The sequence below is a fragment of the Rhinolophus sinicus genome, linkage group LG15 (genome assembly GCF_036562045.2).
Source record: "Rhinolophus sinicus isolate RSC01 linkage group LG15, ASM3656204v1, whole genome shotgun sequence".
Classification (NCBI taxonomy): domain Eukaryota; kingdom Metazoa; phylum Chordata; class Mammalia; order Chiroptera; family Rhinolophidae; genus Rhinolophus; species Rhinolophus sinicus.
This window is the reverse complement of record NC_133764.1, coordinates 30,414,047-30,436,727: the sequence shown is the minus strand read 5'-3', so window position 1 is coordinate 30,436,727 and position 22,681 is coordinate 30,414,047. Positions and strand designations below refer to the sequence as shown.

Here is a 22,681-nt window from a genome sequence, read left to right as displayed (position 1 = left end):
ACTTTGCAGTTTTATTATCTTTACTCTAAGGCATTCTTATTTGAAGATGAATCCTTTCCCACTAATATTATAAATGTTGATTTATAACAGCAAACAAGCCACCAAAGATAAATGAAGGAGATTTAAAAGAACCTTATAGGAAAGCTTTTCCACTCGTGTTTAAAAATATAACTATTTAAAAATATAACTTCAGGGGTAAATAATCTGTTTTCCACTGTAATGGGAGATTACAAATATTACGTATATCGAGGACAAAAAAAAACAAACCTGTTTTAAAAGCTGTATGTCACTTTGTTGGAAAAATAACACCCCTAACTATTTTATAAATTCCCTCACTTTAAACAAAACTATAAAGTGGGCAAAGACAAGGTGCTGCTAATTGTTGTATAAATAAATAATTTTATAGAATGACTTTCAATAAACCAGATGGTGAACATTTGCTGAATGTCACTAGCATAAGAGTTATTTTCAAAACAGGTTAAATAAAAATATAATTCAAGGACATTCTGAATTACTTAGAAAACATCAAGAATTTTTTTCTGATAATTCTATAGGCAAGTGAAATTGTATTTGTAAAGTCCATGGTATATGAAAATATGATTACACATAAGAAAATAGTTACTAATAACAGAAATCGTTATTGGTGGAGCAAAATAAAAATTTCAAGAATATGGTAAAAATAAGCCCTTAAGAAATTTTGACACTTTTTCCTTATTTGGAATACCTGCTCAATTTGTTTATAATCACCCATTCACCAACTAGAAGGTCCATGAATCATATCACTTACGTCTTAACTCCTCCTAAACAAATGAAGTTGATATAATGACTGTGTTCTCAGAACTAGAGGTTCAAAATCATACCAGGGTGGAGTAAAAGTGAGGAAAGGCCTGTAATATTTCTTCTCTTTGGTCCCTAACCAACTTGAATCCCCACTCACCTCAACTGGTTCTCTGATAATGCCACTGAGCAGTCTAAAGGCTTATCTTTCCCACATGTGTCTCACTTAGTACAAATTAAAAATTGAATGGAGGTACATAGCTAACAGAAATGTGTATGTGTTTGCCAAAAGAAACATAATAAGAATGTTCATCACAGCACTATTAATAATAATGCAAAACTAGAAAATGCCCAAATGGATACTGACAGTAGGATGGATAAACACACTGTGATATGTTCACTTTGAAATACTATTCAACAAATGAGAATGAATAAACTATAATGAGAATAAACTATAATGATATGTAACAATATATCTCACAAACCTAAATGTCGAGCAAAAGAAGCTCATTTCTCTCTTGCCCTATCCAGACCACTGAAACTTGAGCTGCATGATGAGGGGGTGGGAAGAGGCTACAGGGATGGCACACAGGAGTCTCAAGAGGGCTTTAAGGGGACACAGATCCTACCAACTGCATTGTGGACTCCATCAAGAGGCCTGCCCAGGAGCCGCTGGGAATGCCCTACCCACAGACCCCCCCAGGCCCACAGCCACCCCAGCACTCTGTGCACCTTACCCACATACCCCCCTCCCTGTAGTCGGCTCCCTGTGTGCGCTCCCAATGGCAGCTGTGAGAGTGACTATTAGCAGATGGCTAGTGAGAACGTGCAGAAAGCAGCCCAAATCTGAGGGCTGGGGAGAGACCACAAACTTGAGCTTTAGCACCACTTTTGTTAAAACAAGAAAGAGTCTGCTAGCATTTGGCCTGATATGTTGCAGGATCAAGAAAAGGCATACAATGAATTATTGCCATTTCAGAAGGAAAAGACAGGGAGAAGGGAGTAGGAAGCTTATTTAATGAAACAATGTCTGAACTATGGAAAACAGTATGAAGGATCCTCAAAAAATTAAAAATAGATGACATGATATTATATGATATGATATGACATGACATGATATGATATGGTGATCTAGCAATTCTACTTCTGGGAACATAATCCAAAGAAACAAAAACACTAACTCAAAATGATATCCACACACCTATGCTCACAGCAGCATTATTTACAACAGCAAAGACATGGAAGTAACCTAAGAGTCCATTAATGGATGAATGTTGTGGCATGCATATATATAATGGAATATTATTCAGCCATAAAAAATGAGGAAAGCTGCCATTTGTGACGACATCAACGGACCTTGAGAGCATTATGCTAGGTGAAGTAATTCAGACAGAGAAAGACAAATGCTATATGGTCTGGTATCCTGTACTACAGATTCAACACACAGAGAAGAAATAAGCTCTTATGGAGTGAATGAAAGAATGATTAAATAAATGAATACCACCATAGTCTAAAAGTGAGATTTTTCACCTTTGTGTATATACATATTCAAGAAAAAAAAATGTAAATCAAGGCAAATTTCTATATCATATAGCTGTCTTTTAGAAGAATGGGATTATCTTTGGACCAACTTAGTCTAACTCTATTCTTAGATTCAAAAGCAGTAGCATCCCCCGCCCCCAAATACATACCCAAGAATATTTTCCTTTGGGAAAATAGCCAGCTTGTGCTGTTCACTTGGACGTTCAGACCGCACAATAACTTACTCTGCTTTCAGACCAGATGACTCTTGCGCTACCAGGTGCTATATATTATTAGGATCATACAGACATTTAGTCAAAATGAAGACATCATCTACACAGGGAATGGGAGAAACAGACCTATAGGGGAACTTTATTAAAATCTAAAATAGCTTTTATAACTCCAAGTAAAACTTGATATTTTGGTAAAGACTTTTAAACCCTTAGAGAGTGTTACTTGGCTCAGTTAGTGCTTATGTTGTATGTAGAAAACTACAGTGGTTTCAAGGTTCTTTCATCATCTATCAGTGACCATTAGAAGAATAAACTCCAATATCGCACTGAAAAAAATCTTTCTGATTCCCAGTACTTAATATCTACTACTTGAAATACTTCAAATGTCTAATCTGAACTATAAAATCTTTAAGAACAGCATTATGTCTTCAGCTATATCTTCTAAGCCTTCTATTTCTTTTAGTATGACACTATAATATATATATATATATATATATATAGTAGAAATATATATATATAGTAGGTACTCAACAAATATTTGTTGATTCACTGTTATTTAAAGGATTACTCTTCCTTTAGTGATATAAAGTGCAAATCAACAAACCAATGAAAAAAGTATAAAGAAATTACAAAAGAACAGAGACAAAGTAGAACAAAAGAGAAACAAAAGTTCAGTAAATTGATTAGATAAAGAAAGTTGTTAATTAACATTTTAGAAAGGAAAAGCAAATTAATAAGGAATAAAGGGAGGGCATCGCATACATAAAGCAAGAATGCAACTTGTCATTATTCAAGTTGGAGTTATTTGACATAGTGTCTAACGAATATTATAGCTGTCTTCTGATTCCATCTAATTCACATGTGATAATGTGAACAAATAAGCAGTAAGTCCTTGCGTAGATAAAAACTTGAGAGACCGTGATGCCATAGGACATACATTATTTCACGATGTTCTATTCAGCAATTCAGCCAACACATTTTACTAAGAAGAAGTGAGGGACAGGGAATGATTATGAAATCTTCCCAGATAGGATCTGATACTAAGTTTGTTTGATCCTGTGTGTTCTTCTTAGGCCTTCCTGTAACGTATTCTTGTTTGTAGGTTTTGGGAAGCAAGGAAAATGGAATTAGCTGAATCTCTGGGAGTTGGCTAGATACACTGAGCTCTCTAAGGTTCCCTTCTTAAATAACGTTCTTGGGTCAGGTACCCTGTTGACCTTTCTGCCATTAAAGTTCTTATCACTCTGTAGTGTAATTGCCAAAGTGCTTGAATATTTTTCCATCCAAACGATAAGGTCCTCTGGAAAGGGACTACATACACATTGCCTGACACCTGGTGGGAACTCAGTACTTATTGACTAAACCAATGTTTTCTACCTAAAAATTGTAAGATAAAACTGAGTAATAAGTAGGGCCTAATCAACTTAGTAAATGAATGAAGAAGACAAATAAAATCTAACACTTTAACGTGTATGTTTAAGTATGACACCATGAGACAACACCTCGCTTAAACAATGCCTGTATAGTAGTCCATTTTCAAATATAACTGGAACATGTCATTACCCACATTTCTCAAAAAAAATCTACAGAGGAATTTCTAAATGTTCTAAGACCTAAATCTTACCATTTAAAAAAAATGTTTTCATTTAAGAAGAAGACAGCATCTGAAACTTTGAAGTCCTATTTTCTTACATTCCTATCACTTAAAAACAGCTGAACCAATTTTTCCTTTTTTAAAAAAATGTACTGGCTGGTAATAAAATGCTGAAAATAGAGATTCATGATGGAAAACTGACTCAAACTAAACCACAGCAAAGCTATAATTAAAATATGATGCTTAGGTTCTAGCTACTTAATTTGGCTCACAATTAAGAACAAAAGTGTTTTTTAAATTAAGTGTATTACAATTGTACTCACTTTAAAGCTTCCTCAAATTTGTGGATTTTCTTTTGAGCATCTTCTTTTTCTTTATCAAGTTCACTCTGCAATTCATGAACCTGCCATGACAAAACATGTAATATTTACTAGAAGATAAGTAACGTTTAAAACTCAAAAGAGAAACACAAACAATGAAACAGCAATTTCAAGTCATTTTAATATAAAATTATATATATATATATATATATATATATACAGATATATATATATTTCAAGACAGAGACTTAGTTAACCATCATCATTTACCATATACTTATTTCAGTACTATACTTGCAATACCAATTTTCTGGTCAAAGTTAAGAACTGTTTAAATCTCCTTGCCTGTGGATCCCCTGTAAAGTAAACTGATAAGTAAAAAATTCAAAAAGGGATCAATCACTTTTAAATTTTTGAAAAAAATTACATTTTAGCCAAAAAGGAATCTCATGAGATTTGGAAAAATACAATAAATAATGTGTCTATATTCCCGAACACATACAGGTTATGATGAAATAGTCTTCTCTCTTCCACTGTTGGGAATGATTCCTATAAACATTTACTAAGTTTGGGAGGACCCTCCACTGCCACCATGAGTATCTGCTTCCTGAACTAAACATGGCATCCTTTGAGTAGGCAGGACCGCAGCATGAATAATAACAACAAATAAAAATTTTGCTTCACAGAAAACTATTCATATGCAAATACAGGTAAGCACACCCAATGTGGACTTTATATGGATCCAAAAATAGGAAAAGGAAACTGGTCCAACTGGAGGGTAAAGGAGGATCAAAACAAGCAGTCATGGTTCCCCATACACGGCAACTGAGGGTGCAGCACCAACTGGTAGGTACGAAGACTGAAGTTACTCCGTGGGGTGGGGATACCAGCTACACACCTGCTGGCAACCCAGGTGAGGCTGAAAGTGCAACTGTTGGGTACGGGGGATGGGAGAGGGATGACAAGAACAAAACCAACAAAACACACACACACACACACACACGCACATGCATGCAACACAAACCTTTTCAAACACTGCATGGGTGCTAGCCAAAAATACTTGTAGTTAGCTATTTACGTTAGTTTGGATGGAGACTTTGTTAATTAAAAACACCTATGTTCTTTGACCTTTTTCTTTTATAATTCTTTTGTATTTTTCCCCTGGTGTTTCAAAAAAATAAAAATACAATACGATAGATAGATAGACAGATAGACAGATAGACAGATAGACAGATAGACAGATAGACAGATAGACAGATAGACAGATAGACAGATAGATAGATAGATAGATAGATGAAATGTCCGCATGTAAATTGAAAGGAGTGAGAGTAGAGAGGAAATTTTCCATGAGAATGTTAAAAGGTTTCTGGCTGATATGATGGCGAGCACCAAAGTGGAAGAAAAAAAATGAGAAACAAAGAGAAACATACAGGATGCTGGGGAGGGTGGACTATCAGAAGAATTAGGAGACAGGAACCCCTCTCCCATATTTAAATAGTAAAATAAAATGCCTCAGAAATACCCACCTTATTAGGAAGAGAAAGAGCAACTAACTTGTCTTGCAAATTTTTGCCACTACATTTACTTTACTTTACATGTAGTTGGTCCACATAGTTGTTTTGAACAGTTTTAACTTTACATCGCCTCTCTCTCTCTAAGAATTTTTTTCTGACATGTGCATTGTTTTATATCATGTGCACCATAAACATTTACAGTCATCACTGGTTTGGTTAACTTGGGCATTCACCACAACTCCTTCATTATTCTTGGGTATTTTTGTTGTTTTGTTTTGATTTGGTTTTTTGCTTATCCTTAGGTTTAGTCAAGTACATCCAGTAACTTTGCTTTCAAAAAGACAGTCTGAGTGATATATCCCTGAAGACTTGCAGATCCAAGAATGTCATTCTGCTGCCTTCACACACAAAGAAAAATGTGTGTATGATTCTTGAGTCATAACATGTGGACTAAAAATAGATCATATGTGACTGTATTGTTCTATGACGTTCAGATCTGAACTATGAAGTCTAAAGTCACCTCTGACTTTGCTTTCCTCTCACCCTGGAGTGGATAAGACCATTTTCTTTGTATTGCAAACCAAATGTTGCTAAATCTCTTTTTATGGATTTTTATCTGATACAGGGTGGATCTTCTAAAATTTGCACACACAGACCTATAGAAAAGTTTTCTCATATCGTTTAATTATTTTTGCATTAATTTACTCTGGGTCCCCCCTTCAGGAATTTCAATTGTTGCACACTGGGTTTCTATTTCCTGCCTTAATATCTATCTCCTTCTCAATTGTTTTTATTCTTTGCCCTTGTCTTTTGCAGTCCAAAAGGTAACCGTTTGTCCTTCATATCACTGATTTAATTCTTCACCTGATTTAATTCTTTACAACATCTGTTCGACTCCTAACCAGCTTCTACGTGGATTTTAAATCTGCTAGTGCATTTCAGGTTCCTTACAATCCTCCTAGGCCAATTACCTCCATTTTCACTTCATCCTTCTTTCCTTATGATATCGGTTCCTCTTTCATAGACATAATATTTTCTGGTACGTTAATGATAAGTTTCTTGATGTTTTCTTTGGGAATAATACCTTTTTAGAAGAAACTCCTTTCTCTGAGTCTTCTCTATAGTGCTCTCATTCCTTTGCACTTCATCATTTTTCCACAGACCCATGTGCTTATTTTCTCCTGCTCATTCTTGGACAGCGTATTATCTGTTTGGATTTGGTGCTTGGCAAAAGATCCAGGGGGCATAACCTTGCTTCTATTACATGTCTTCCAGTGTGGTCTCCTCCCCAGAGCTGCTGCTAAAATTCAATTCCCAGGAAATCCCCAGGAGGGTTTGGGGATTTCTACTGAGGAGGCGTTTTTCTCCACACCCACGGCCGACTTCTCCGGTCGTCAATACATTACATACATGGAAAACGAACAAGGAGTCACTATCAGAGTGACTCACGAGTCCACAGTATTTTACATACTGGGACCCTGCCTCCAAAGTGCTGTGCGACCAGGGGTTTCCCCTGTATTTCCTGCTCAATTTCTTTTTTTTTCTGGGACTCAGAACTCTCTGCATGAAAGCATAATTGAGATTTACCCCTTTAAGTAAAAACTTCAAAAAATTAGCCATTTTTTGAGAAAAACCTATCAAAAATTACATGGCGTTTATGAGTGTAAGTTCCGGAGTCAGACTGCATTAACACTTAGTGCCTCAGCTGTCTCCTCCAAAAAATGGCGTGAAGAGTGAGCACATCAAAAACCTGGGGCTGAGTTAATAACTTACTCCATGGAAAGCTCTTAGAACAGTATTGGTGACATAATAAACGCTCAACAACTGTTTAAAAATTAACAAAATTACCTTCTTACAGTAAATACTCTATTCACAAACATTTTCTTGAAAACTCAAGGTCATTATGAACATCCAAAATCACAGTATGCCATAATACAGTAATTCCCTTAGATGGACTGTTTGCCCTTTCTGAAAATTGCTAAGAATGTCGAGTTTTGTTAAGTGCTGTGTATCACTCACGATTCACTCTTAACCTCTGTCAAGTTTTCAGCTGCCACTTGCTGATGCTTGGTCAGTGTGCTTACTCAAGCACTTCAAGCTAATAATTTATGCTTCTAAAACTATTAGGGCCATTTCTAATGCAGTAATGGGACTGTCTGAGCGGAGAATGAGACCTCCCTCTGAGTTATGCATGTGTCAATGCACAGACTTTGGAGCTGGGGGTCCTTAAAGCTCGAAGCAGTTTCTCATTTATTTTTATACCCTCAGCATCCAACACAGTACCTGACCACACTAGAATAGTCAGTAAATACTGTTATGGATTTGTTTGTGTGTTTGTTCTTAATTGAACATATTTGTATTGTATACATAAGCGCCTTTGGATTGTATTTCTAGTTTTTGCCTATATTTCAGATTGTTGTGGGTAATAGAAACAATGCTATTGTCAACCTTTCCTTTTTAATGTTCTAATGGCAGTGGGGAATGAGGCTTGAACTAATTTTCTTTCCCCACTATATATTGTTAATACCAAAACTAAATTTTAATAATTTAAGTAACAAATATGAATAATGGGGAAAAAACAGAGTCAAAGATAAGTTTTAAATGTAAGATTCAAGTAGTTATATGCACCATCATTGAACATTACTAAATGTATATTTTACTCCCTTTCATCCTAAGAATTTAAGTAATCGAGAAAAGAGTACCTGCATAAATAAGGAAGGGATTCTGCGATATTTAAGGAAACAGATAACTGTGGCAGATATGGCATAGCAAAGAGCTGACGCCCCACAACTGGCTGGGTAACTCTACTCTGTGTCTTAGTGCTCTAACCTCAACTTTTGAGTAGGAAAAAATGGGGGACCTGAATGCAGGACTTGCACAAATCATTTCACTGCACACATTCAGTTTTTAAAACTTCACTCAAGGCATGTGCCCTCCTAAAGAAAATCACACCAGTGGTAGTTGGAAAACACAATACAATATACATAAGCTGTGGAAATTTTCAATTGTTGTCAACCTAATTAAAAGAATTATATATGAATGCTAAGCACTGGAATAACTATTTTCAGTGGTTTTGACCTCCATCACACTTTATTATCTCATTTGTCAGTTACATGAGAATTATTATAAGTAGATATTTCAATTCTAGCACGTCTTTGAATATACATGTTTAACATCTGTCTCATGGACTTCTTTGGGTAAACACCTCCATCTTTTACTCTCTGGTGCCTGTTTGGAAAACAAGCAATAGGTTATATTTGTAGGAGGCAGGTGTTTCCTTGCTAGTAAAATCATTTAGCCTAACCATTTCCTGATTTAACAGATTAGGACACTTCATCAAACAATGACATTTAGTTTTACTACCTATTATTTGTTTGATGTTCAAAGATCTTAAGAGCGGGCAATAGCCACTAGAGATCAATAAAGACCATTAGATAATGTGTGTGCTTAAATTAGGACAGCATCTGATGCTGTTTCTCTTACCTCAAAGACAAGTTAGACTCTCTCATGCTGCTTGCTTATTGGCATGAGGAAATAATGTCATTCAGATGGTATTTCCTCCTCCTGAACAGATATTCAGAACTAAGTTTTATACCCAAAGTTATTGAATGTGCACACCTGTAATGCTGCCTGACAAACAAAAGCCCTACACATCCCATTTCACTATCCAGTTACACAGTCCAGGGCTATGGAAGACTTATGTCAGCTCTTTGAGCAGTCAAAAAGGGTATTCCCTGAGGGGGGTACAAGGCATCAAATCTTCAAGGACTGAGATCACAGCAGGTTTAATAAAGAAAGAAGAACAGATGTCAATTTAAAAGGGGGAGATTATGGAATTAATTGTAAAACAAAAGAGACATGCTGAGCAACACTTTCTTCCAATATAAATAATGCTAGAACATATGCAATATGAACAAATATGCTTATTTTTCTTTTAAAGGTTGCTATTGTTTTAAACGTGTCTTATTTACACTGAAAACAATTAACACACTTTAACTAGTTAAATTATTAAAAGCTAGGCCAATTGATACCTCATGGAAAGGGAAAAGCTGTAGTCAGGACGCCTAACAGAAAGGAGGTAGGTCAGTTCCCTGAAGTGAAACAAAATAGGAACGGCTGGAAGGTTACTGGATAAGGATGAACTGAGCTCTAGCACTTTGTCTTGTGTGTGTCCTCAGGCAGAAGGGCTGATGCACAAACCTTAGTTCACCTAGTGAGTAAGACAGACAACAAGAAAAGGAGAAAGACTGTCTTTCCAGCTCTATCACTGTCTCTAACAGTCCTCAGCAAGACTTAAAGAAGTTTGGACTAGGAATACATTCTTTTGAAAATAGCTAGTGCATGCCTTTCCCCTGCTACCAGCCCTCTCTGTCTCACAGGTACGCAGATATCATCGCTCAGGAAGACGGCTGACCTCAGCGCGTAAGGCCGGGAGCGGGAGGCCAGGAAGGTGTTCCTTAATGGACGGGAAGCCAGCTATCTGCCCAAAGAATGAACAATGGACTAAAAAGTACACCCAGAGGATGTGGCTCCCTTATACGGTGGGCAGCGAGGCTTCTCATAATGCCTGGTCTTCTTTTGGTAAATAAAATATTTATGAAGCTACTTGGCTCAACAGTAGAAACTGAGAAAAATTCTTTAGCTTAGTAAGAGCAACATTTCCCTCTCTTGTTCAGATATCATTTTGTAGACAACATATATTTAAAATCTTGCATTGAGCTGTATTCAAATTGCAGCAAAAACAAAAAATAAGCTTTAGCAACAAGAAAATTTATTGTAATTTTAAAGAGTACATATTCAGATCAACACATGTCAGTAGAAATACTCACTTTTCCAAATGACAGAAACATTCTACTTCCTAGATACTAAATCCTGGAGAGCAGAATCTACCATGTCTAATTCATCCTCTCCCCTCTCCCCAATCCCAGTACCTAGTATGGTACTTTGCCCCATGAAAGCATTTAACGAATATCTGCTGAGGGACTCAATGGATAGATAAGATGTGATTATAGTTTTTTAAGAATTTTGTGCTATAAAACCTGTTTCATTTCAGTTTGCATGTATTTGTAATTAGTTGAAGTGTTAACCTTTTTTGCATTTTTTGTTATGTGTATATTTTACAAATGGATTAATTTGGCAAATGTTAGAATAGGAAGTAATTACAAAAGAAGCAACAAAAATCTGTTATTTCAACTACTCTTTTACTTTCTATGTTATATAGCAAACAAGAAATTCAAAACTGAAGTTTACACGTTACAAACGTATAGAATGCTGCACTTGATCACAGATATCTGCCCAAAGAATGAACAATGATCTAAAAAGTACAGCCAGAGGAGGTGGTGTTAACAGTGTGTCCATGAACCCCCAGTTATTACTGAGAACAGGAATACCAGCTTATGTCAGTAGAAATATTCACTATTCTAAGTGACAAGAAACAATTATTAATCAATTTTTTAGTAGACAACTCTTTCATTGTTTTATCTTCTTGGTTAAATATTTAGAGTTCTTATTACACACATGATACAACAGAATACAAAATAACTTCCATCAATTGTATCATGTTTTTAAACTGGTAGAAAGAATTTGATAGTGTTATTATAAGAGGTTAACATATATACTCTTTGCTCATTAAACATAACATACGAGTGGTGTTTTAATGTTGATATAATTAAAAATAGAACTGAAGAAGCTGTTTATAAATATAAAAATAAAAAAGCAAAATTTGATTAGTGGTTAGCTGAAATAAACTTAAAAATAAATTATTCTTTAATGGCTAGAATGCATGGTTTTATAAGAATCAATACTCATTCTTAACTGCCTCATTTGCTATTTAAAATGTATTATAGAGTCCCACAAAATATATTACCTTTTTTTCATAGGTGCGTTTTAAATGACTTTTCTCCATTTGAAACTTACTTTCTTGATCCTGTGAATGATAAATATTTATTTTTGTTACACGTAAAATTGCTACTAGAGTCAATACATTAGTAATCAAATGAAATAAATCAATCTACTTGACGACAAACTTTAAGTTTTGCATACTAGTAAGAGCACCCAACCTCTACAAATAGAAACATAATTAGCTTTATTTTAGAAGCCATAAAACCTTAGTTATATGAAGATGTTACTACTCTCAAAAGTAGGTACTTTACAGTGAAGAGAAACTTTCTGACCCTTAGGATTAGGAGATTACTTAAAAATGACCAACTGAATCAATATGGAAATAATGAACTTGAAGTTGTATCAAATACCCGTCTGTGGTACTTTTTGACCATGAGGGAAAAGGAGAGAGCTGAAAGATGTGAGAGAGAGAGAGAGAGAGAGAGAGAGAGAGAAATTATGAAGACTGGCAGATAATTTAAAGGGAGAAATTATTCTTAGCACCTACAGGGTACTATGCTAAGTGAAGTTGGTCAGAGAAAGACAAATACCATCTGATTTCACTGATATGCAGAATCTAAAAAACAAAACAAATAAACAAAGAAAACAAAACAGAAAGACTCAGATACGGAAAATAAATTGGCGGTTACCAGAGGGGGAAGAAGTTGAGGGTGGGTGAAATAGATGAAGGAGATTAGGAGGTACTACAAACTTCTAGTTATAAAATAAATAAGTAATGGGGATGATATAATGTACAGCATAGGGAATATGTTCAATAATATTGTAATAACTTTGTATGGTTGGCAACAGATGGTAACTAGACTTACTGTAGGGATCATTTCCTAATGTGTGTGTGTGTGTGTGTGTGTGTGTGTGTGTATATATATATATCAAATCACTATGATGTACATCTGAATAGGATAGTATGTCAATTATATGTCTAAAATTAATTAAAAATAAAATAATATATTTAAATAAGGTTTATTTTTAAAATTAATCTCAAAAAAGAAATTATTAAAATTTAAATTAGTATTTATTTTCTGTATCTCATTAGAATCTACTTTCATTAAAAGAAGCAAAGTAAATATGATGAAAAATGATACAATGCAATAAAAGAATCAGAAATGGCTACTTACATTTCTAAGGGTTTTTTTTAACTCTTATTTGTACATATAAATCAAGAAAAGGAAAGGTGAGTTTTAGCCATTGTTCTGTGTAAAAATACAAGACTCACATTTAGTTGTTGCTTTCTTTGCAGTTCTGATTCCTGTAATTGTTGTTTTAATTCAGAGATATTCTGTTCTAATTCTTTCATCATACCAGATGCCTAGAAGGATATTAAGAATAATAATAAAAAAACAGAATATTGATTTTTGTACCATCCTACAACTTCTGGTTGAATAAGTTTACCTTTTTTCCCCCTTAAGGTTCAATCAAAATTAAAAAGATCTGTAATCTGAATGGGAAAAAAAATTTTTTTTAAGTAAAACAATCTTTCAAAGTAAAAATATAAATGAAATTCTGTACAATATTTAAAGTTATGTAAATATAATACTAATGTAAAAATAGTAAGTTTACAAAAAGATTTTTAAATTTTAATTTTAAAACCAAATCCACTGGAATGTTTAATTCATGAAATATCACGTAATTGACCACCTTAGAATAGTAGCTATAGAATTCTCTTTGCAGAAAATGTCAATCCTCAGACACAAAGTGTGTGGGTACCAGTGGAGTGTCTACAGGCTCACATATGTGTATACAGCTATAGGAAAACTAAAACATAACCAAGATTTCAAAATAATAATAATAATAATAATAGTGTGTATAGTTACACTAAAAATGTATTATTAACACAAGTGAACATTTCAGATTTTTATGTTTCCTCCTTTAAAAACTGTGGTACTTAAAAGGGTTAACTTATTATTGCAGAATTCAGTTAATTAAATATTTATGTTATGCTTTATATTAGACATTTATCACTTTAAGTATTTTAAATGCCAATAAAATGATTTCAGTTATTTGAAGGATAAAGCAAAGGAAACACTAATTGCCGATGCTAAATAGCTTCTACATGGGTCTCCATGGCTATAAGCTGAGTAAAGTAAATAACTGCTTTGTATGGACATATCTACCAGCATATACCTTAGAAGCTGAAAGAGCATGTTCCTGTTTCAGAAGGTTCATATCAGCATCATATTTGGTTTGTAGCAGTTTCATGTTTTGCTCATAATCATTTATAAGACGATCTTTCTCTTTCTGTAGTGTGTTGCGCCTAAAAGCATAGTAAGAGAATAAACTATATGTCCAGTATATTTAGAATCAATCCTTAGAATGGAATTTTTTTGTCAACTAAATCCAAATGCATTATCTTTCAATATATCAAATAAGCATCTACATTTTTATCAACTTTTTAAAAAATATTGTACTTCTTTTAAATGGGATTTAAAAAATAAACAAATGGCAGTATTTATGTTGGAAGCCTCCCAAGGTTAATTAATGCACAAGGTGTGATTAATGTTGGCAGATATTTTACAGAGTTAATATCAGTATTCTATAGCCACACCTGAGTGATATCTGACTTCAGACAATACCTTGCCTTTACTTCTTGTAATTCACTACACGTTATCTGGTAACATCTCTCAAGTTCCAATTTTTCTTGCATTAATTTCTGCTTCTGTAAATTACTGTTCTCTGCTTCTCCAGTCAGCTGTTGGACACGGGACTCCAGTTCTTTGACCATCTTGTTCTAAAAGAATAGGTCATGGTTAAAATAGCCTCTGACTGACTTTGTAACACTCAGTATCACTAAGTAGCCTGAAAAATATACATATATATATACTGTATTAGAGATGAGAATATAAAAAACAAATACATCATAAACCATAGTAATAAAAATTAAACCAATCTCTAAATTATCCTTTAAAAAAAAAAAAGAATGCTTTCTACTGTAAAAGAGGACCATCATATTCACATGGGGATGAGGAAAACCCGGTGCCTATAAGTCAGAAGGATCTTGTAGTGAGGTGATGGAAGCAGAGAAATAGAGAGGTCCTGGCATTTGAAAAGACCATACCTAACCACACACAAGTCAATTATCCTATAAATTATACTGAAAATACTTGCCAATAAAATCACTGAACCAGTCATTTAGGAACCAGTCACTGATCACTGGAAATATTCCAATGTCTCAAAATACACAAAATTTTAATTTACAAAAAGAGAAAGAAGGCAGATTTCACTGGACAAAGACTAGCCAGTTTGATGATAATAATTACCATAGTTCTCAAATGAATTGTTAAAAGGATTATTAGCAAACATGATCAATTAGAATCATCATTAACAAAAGGTTTTGACAGATTAACCCAATTTATTTTGAAAGGGTAAATAAATTAGTAAGTAATGGAGATGAGAGGATAAAATGAACATATATGAATTTCTAAAATTTGTAAAAGGCATTTATTTTATACAGTTTCCCTTGATACCTCAGTGGACCAGATAGAGAAATCTAAACTGGAAGATCCTATGATTAGGGAAATAGTAACCAAGTCAACAAAAGTACAACACAGGTATTAATTCAAGCGTGAGCTAGCTAGAGGTTCAGTATGGAGATTAAGACAGCCCTACTCCCTAAAAATTTTTATTAGTTATATAAATGAAGGAATAAACATCAAAATTTTAAGAGATTCAATAAATCAAAACCACAAAAGAATCTATAACAGAAAATATCTTGAATGTCAAAAACAATGGCTATAATAATTTACCAAATTAAATGAGAACATATGTAAAATTCTTCTGTACTTAAACACCCAAAACTTCATGGACAACCAACATTTTTCAATGAAGAAGATAACAGCCACCACAGAATTCGATCTAAGATGTCACTGACCCCAAGCCTGCTCCACTTCATTATATTGCCTCCAAGGCTATGATCTTCTGCTCATGGGATTAACATAGAATGAATCTGCTCAAATACCTCAGGCAGACATATCATTTTGAAACAAGGTTTATATAAGAAAGCTAAAATGTAACACTGGAATACTTGAGGTCTCTTTCTTTGCCTCCCAAATTATTATTGTTGTTGGTAACTCTACCCAAAGTAAGATTTTTTTTAAATTCTGTAATTGTCAGGTTGTAATGTTTTGCTAGGATAATTTATGATAATAAAGGGCAGGATATTGAAAGTCTATTCATTTCTCAGGCCCTTTACTAAGAACATTCATTACAAGAGAAATGAGACTTGTGAACATAATATATAATCTGCTAGGGAAACAGAGCTGTAGAAATAACCTATTACCACAAAATGTCTCCTAAATATCCTATTAAAATAAAGACGGCTCATTACCCAATTATTTCTTAAATATATACCATAATTAGCTTAAATTAAATCAAAAGTTATCATTTTAAAATATGACAAACTTAAGACATCAGTTTTAAAATGTAAAACTTGAATGCTCTAAAAACAAAATCTCAAAATCTCTCTCTCTCTCTCTCTCTCTCTCTCTCTCTCTCTCTCTCTCTCTCTAATAGGTAGTAGCAATGTGACTGGGATAGTATATGATTACCTTCTAGCTCTTGCATTTCAAACTGCATTGAATAACTTTAATCTTTTCCTTGTTTTGTTTTTTTATAAAATCAGCACTATGATGGTGACTAACGATTAAATCATCTCATGCAACAATATTAATACATAGTCTTTCTCTCATTTAAACAAATTAAACTGTCCATCCTGAATGTTATCAGGGGATGATTTTTCTAATTCAACAAGATTATTTCACCTTTTAATAACAATTCTTACTCTAGTATCATACAAGTATGAAGAGTAGACTCCCAATTACTTCATCAATAACAGAAATAAAAAGAACAGCCCCACTCCCCCAGTATACAAAGCTGGTTCAACATTTGAAAATCGATTAATGTATATCATCACATCAACGGGCCTCTGCATTAAGATCTATATTTATCAAACGGACACTTTTATATATCTGATACAACTTTCTGATTCAAGAAGCAAATATGATGACATTATTCATTTTATTATTTACTTATCTTATTATTATTTTATTTTTATTATTCATTTTTAAAGTATTTTCTTAATCCTCATTGTGTCTTACACAAAATAAAGTAGGCATAAGGTGTACAAAAGAAGTGCATAAAACTGAAAACAACAAAGGAACAAGACAAACAAATGAAGAAACAAAAACTCATGGACAATAGTTTAGTGGTTGCCAGAGGGTAAGGGGGGAGGGGAGGGGTAGATGAGGGTAAAAGGGATCAAACATGGTGATGGAAGGAGAACTGACTCTGGGTGGTAAACACACAGTGTGATATATAGATGATGTAATACAGAATTGTACACCTGAAACTTATGTAACTTCACTAACAATTGTCACCCCAATAAACTTTAATTTAAAAAACGCCAAAAAAAAAAAAAAAGAAATTTAAAATTTCTAACATCAAAGGAAAACCTAAAGACATAGGCGTACACAAAATACCTAAAGGACAACAACAATATTTGGCCAGAATAATATTTTTTTAATGGAATACAAAGAACTGAGGGGAAACAAAATAGTGGAGGTCTCAAAATGAGGTAAAAAGTTTTTCAGGAAAAAAAGATAGAGAATCACATTTTCAGGCTGTAACAGACAGTGTAGAAGGGGAGGGAGTTCAGGGGTATGTAGCAACAGCACCAAGGAAGGAACAAGTAACTGTACAGTTTATCACAAACAGATTACCTCGGGGGCACACACTGTCTTCCCACATCGGGAACTTAGAGGCAGCGCTCGGAAGACGAGACCGGAGTTCTTGAGGGGACATGGGGTGTAAGCAGTAGTTATAATAGGCATTGGATTAATAATTCAAGTTTTGATCAGGGGAAAATGGGACCAATTATATTTGTGAGATACGGAACAAGAGGAGACAGAGAGAGCAACTGGCAGGTTACTGGAAGAGCCCAGAATGAGGCAACAATGGCCTGAACTCAAGTGGTAGCTGTGGAAACAGAAGGGAAGAGAGTAGGTCCAAGAAAATTTTCAGAGAAGTGTATGATTAAGGAAAATACTAAATGAAGGAGATGAGAAGGAGCAAAAGTCATAAATCTTCCAGGTGCTAAATCTAATATGCCAAGAGAACTGGCACACTGGGAATTAAGAGAAAGTTTAGTAAAGGATTTTATTTTGGTAGGAAATATAGACCTGCTTTTCAACAAGCAAAGTATTGGGAAACTGTAAACTATGCAATGGGCCTTCAATTATACAACCAACACACCGAATGAGAAATGTAGGAGTTTTACATACAAACTTTGTTTGAAATTCTCTAGGAGTCAAAAATTAGGAAGAGTGAGTATTCGGCAACAATTTGGAATCCAAAGTTTAACCCCTATGGCAAAAGGAACAATATATTTTATTTCATAAACTTTTTGAAATATATATACAAAAAGATGCACAAATCTTAGGTACCGTGTTTCCCCAAAACTAAGACCTAGCCGGACCATAAGCTCTAATGCACCTTTTGGAGCAAAATATAAGACCCAGTCTTATTTTACTATCATATAAGACCCGGTCTTATATAATCATATAATACAATATAGTATAATATAATACTGGGTCTTGTATCAATTTTTGCTTGAAAAGATACATTAGAGTGGATTGTCCAGCTAGGTCTTATTTTTGGGGAAACAGAGTATATATTCTGATAATTTTTTACAAATTGAAAACACCCACAAGTCACTACAATCTGTAAACATTACCAGCTCCTCTGAAGTCATCCTCTACACAAAGTAGCCACTACTGGCACTTCTATCACAAAAAATTAACTTTGCCTTTTGTTAATTTTCTATAAATTTGCCTTTGCCTTTGAATTTCTATAAATGAAATCATAGAGATTTACTCTTTGGGATCCAGCTTTGTCATGTATATTATATGTCTGTGAAATTCACTATACCTAAAATAATTTGTCCATTTTACTGACGGGTTGTTTTCCATGTTTAGATGTTAAAAATAATGTCGCTACGAACATTTTAATACATGTTTTATAGTACATGTATGCACTTATTTCTTTTGGTTGTACTTCCTGCAGTGAAATTGCTAAATCATAACTGATTTGAAACTATGTCCCTGCAAAAACCTACAAGTGAATGTTTATAACAGCTTTATTCATAACTGCAAAAACTGGACACAATCAAGACGTACTTCTTCAGAAGGTAAATGGATAAACAAACTATGGCACATCTATATAGTTGAATATTATTCAGCAATAAAAAACAAATGAGTCAGCAAGCCACAGGAGACATGGGGAAACCTTAAATGTATAATTGCTTAATGAAAGAAGCCAGTCTGAAAAGGCTACATACTGTATGATTCCAAATATATATTTTGGAAAAGCTAAAACTGTACAGTTAGTACAAAAGATCAGTGGTCGCCAGGAATTTTAGGGAGAGGGGCAGGGGATAAACAGGGTGAAACTCGGGTGATTTTTAGGACATTGAAAACACTAGGTGTGATACTATAAGGATGGATTACAGGACAAGATGCATTTGTCAAAACCCATGGAATTTTAAAACACGAAGAATGAACCTAATTTTATGCAAATTAAAAAAAATCATTTAGAAGTTGGGGGGAATCCCAGCAAGAAATGCAGACTGTGACAAGAAAATCTATTTATATTACAAATACATGATAAAATCTTATTGAGGGGATGGGGTGGTGGAGTGGGGGTGGGGAGGAATGTGATGACCTATGCAATTTTGAAATGAGTGGAATCTCTAAGACGAAAGGCAAAAGGAACTGCACCTAAACACTGTCCTCTAGTTGACAAAGTTGGTTCCCATGGAGGTGTGCGTTAACAACTACGATACAGGTATACATGGATACTGGTATTGAACAATTAAGTAAGTGGATGGAAGATGATGGAAGCCAAGTTTCCACTGTTGGATTGAGAATTTACAGATACGCAAGGGAAAGCGGCTAGAATAATCCATGCAGCAATGGATTAGAGTTCAGTAAGAAATTATGTTTAGCTTAATATAGACACAGATGGTTACATATAGAAATGTTTATAGCTATGCATATATACACACGTTATAATACAAATGTACGCCCCTGCTTTGTCAGGTGAGAAGGCATAAAAGAAGTGACACACCAGCAGTAATGAGCATACACACCTAGCACACAGACCTTGGTTTCTAATATCGTTCTCCATATAATCCACATTGCTGGGGGGGTATGTCAAAGGCGTACAGGAGCCCACTGAAAAAGCTCCCAATAGCCAAAGCGAAAACAATCTGAGCAGCAAAATAAAGTAGTATTGGATTATAACCCAGAGTATAAAATAAAAAATATCCATGTGTCCATACTGATATAAATAAATGATTGAATAAATTACTAAACGAGGGAGAAGAGGCAAATCTCCCATGTAGAAAACCTCCAAACAATATAAGTAGGAACTCCACCCTCACTCATGGAAAGTGTAACTCCCCACTTCTTAAGCATGAGCTGTAACTTTCTTCCAGAGGGGACAGGGGAAAGTGGGGAGTAACTTTACTGTGGAAAAGCTAACACACATACTACTTCAGTCAGGTGATCAAGGTTAATATCAACAGTGTTGAGTCATTAGTAGTTTGTACTGTTGATGTGATGTGATGAGAATAGCACTTTCCTTTTGTGATCTGACTGCCTTAACCCCAGTCTAATCGTGAGAAAAACATGAGACAAAATCTAATAGAGGAGACTTCTACAACAGGCCTGGCCAGAATCCTTCAAAACTGTCAAGGTCATGAAAAACAAGGGAAATCTGAGAAACTGTGACATCCAAGACGAGCCTAAGGACACACGACAACTAAATGTAATGTTGTATCCCGGACGAGATCCTGGAGAAAAAAGGAGAAAAGACACTCGGTAAAAACTAAAGGAAGCTGAATAAACTATGGACTTCAATTAATAATCATGTCTCAATCTTCATGCATCTATTGTAACAAGTATACAGAAATAATGCAAGACGTTTCTGAGAGGGGAAATTGGGTGTGAAGTATATGGGAATTCTCTGTACTATCTTTTCAAACTTTCTGCAAATCTAAAACTATTTTAAAGAATAAAGTCTCTTTTTTCAAATGGTCATCTCATTCAAAATGATGAACTGGTGCTATTTGGGAGTTGCTTCTTTATAATCGTGAGTTTGGCAGAAGAAACGCTAGTGGCAACTATAACATGACAAATCCTAGCTATCTCAGCGAGTAACTAAGCTGCTTTATGGATTATTGCACGCCACTACTTACAGTTATAGTTAATAACAGCTAACAAAGTATTTCAGGCACCTAAGGCTTTTCGATACTCATTAAAATTGGGGCTCTTCACCTCAATACAGGTCCATGAATAGAATTCAGAGTGTCAGGGAGTTTGAATGGAAAACAAGAGCTCTCTTTATTTTTACTCCCCTGACTTCCAGCATTTCCTTTCAATTATGAACAACAAACCAAGGTAGGATTAGCAAAAACCATGACTAACAGAAATCACAGCTATTTTTATAGCCCATTTATGGTGTTCCATAATCACTAAATATTGTTTACTCTCATCATTATTCATAAATTACATTAGTTATTAGGCCCACTGCTAAATTTTGATATTTATTGCATTCATTTAGAAACATATATATTCCTTTATCAGGACTTTGATTTATTAATGTTTTGACAAGTTTAACCAATAAAATTTCTTTTCTTTGTAATTTTAGATATTATATTAAATTTAAAAACATTATCTGAGGACTGCATAGACTTCACAAAATTGCCAGCAGGATCCATGGTACAGAAAACCACAAAGAACCCCACTAATAAAGCCTAAAATTTCAATAAAGCCATCCACAGACTTTAGTGTATCTAGACCCTGATATGGATAGAGCCCTATATTTTACAGCCTTTACTTCCCCCAAGCATCTAATAATTTTCTATAATTTTCATATTTATAAGTTCTAACATTGTTTTTAAAATCCAGTGTTTACATGTTTTAACTATGAGTTTCACACAAGAAAATCCCTGCCATTACCAAAAGATACCAATCTAATCATCTGTACCAGTATCTGCTTACAACAAATGGCACTGAAACAAGATTCAACAAAAGAAGGGAAAAGCCTGAAAGAACAACACAACAGGCAAAGTAATTCTCAGTGACAGTCTCGTCTTTCATCTTAAGCCTTGCCTTGAACTCTACCTTGTTTAATTATTAAGTCAGGAGCTGCTCAGCAAGATCTGTCTAGTTTTGATGATTCTTAAATTCAATCTTGGTGACAGACTCTGTCCATTTTTCTTTATATTTACTGTTATCTAATGACAAGGTCTGAATGCTAATTTTGAAATTCAACTTTCATTAAAAATAGAATGAAGTTTTTCTGACAGTGACCTCTTGGCTCCAAAGTATCACTTTTCTTTACATCCCAAATTTATAAAAATTAAAGATTCCACTGTGAAAGACATTGCTCTCTTCATAACATTTAATTAATAATACATAACAATGCATTAAACATTTTAGGCAATCAATGTTTCACAAATTTCAACTTTAAAATTACTTAATATATTCAATTCACATTTGCGAAAATATCAGATGTTGAGATGACAAAAAATTATTTCCCATATAAATTTCGGTTTTGTTCATGACTTTGAGTATCATTATGCTATTATCTAGAAAATAAATTATTGATATATTTCCCCTGTAAACCTGATACTACCTTCAGCCTTCTCTGTCTCACTGAATTGCCAGTTCTCACCTCTGGACTGATACCCACATCCAGGCCGCCCAGCTCTCCTGCCTGACCTACTACAGCAGCCTTCTGATTGGTCTCCCTGCTCCCACTCCTCCC

General features: G+C 34.4%; 1 protein-coding gene across 1 annotated transcript in view; it reads right to left on the bottom strand.

Annotated features, from left to right (window-relative positions):
• CEP112 (centrosomal protein 112) overlaps positions 1-22,681 on the bottom strand; it is a 346,080-nt gene that overhangs the window by 251,408 nt on the left and 71,991 nt on the right. Inside the window, exons 15-19 of the mRNA XM_074319364.1 lie at positions 14,431-14,585; positions 13,982-14,111; positions 13,074-13,166; positions 11,826-11,885; positions 4,449-4,528 (exon numbers count right to left, since the gene is read on the bottom strand). Coding sequence (XP_074175465.1) covers positions 4,449-4,528; positions 11,826-11,885; positions 13,074-13,166; positions 13,982-14,111; positions 14,431-14,585 — 518 coding nt within the window. The remainder of the gene's footprint in view (positions 1-4,448; positions 4,529-11,825; positions 11,886-13,073; positions 13,167-13,981; positions 14,112-14,430; positions 14,586-22,681) is intronic.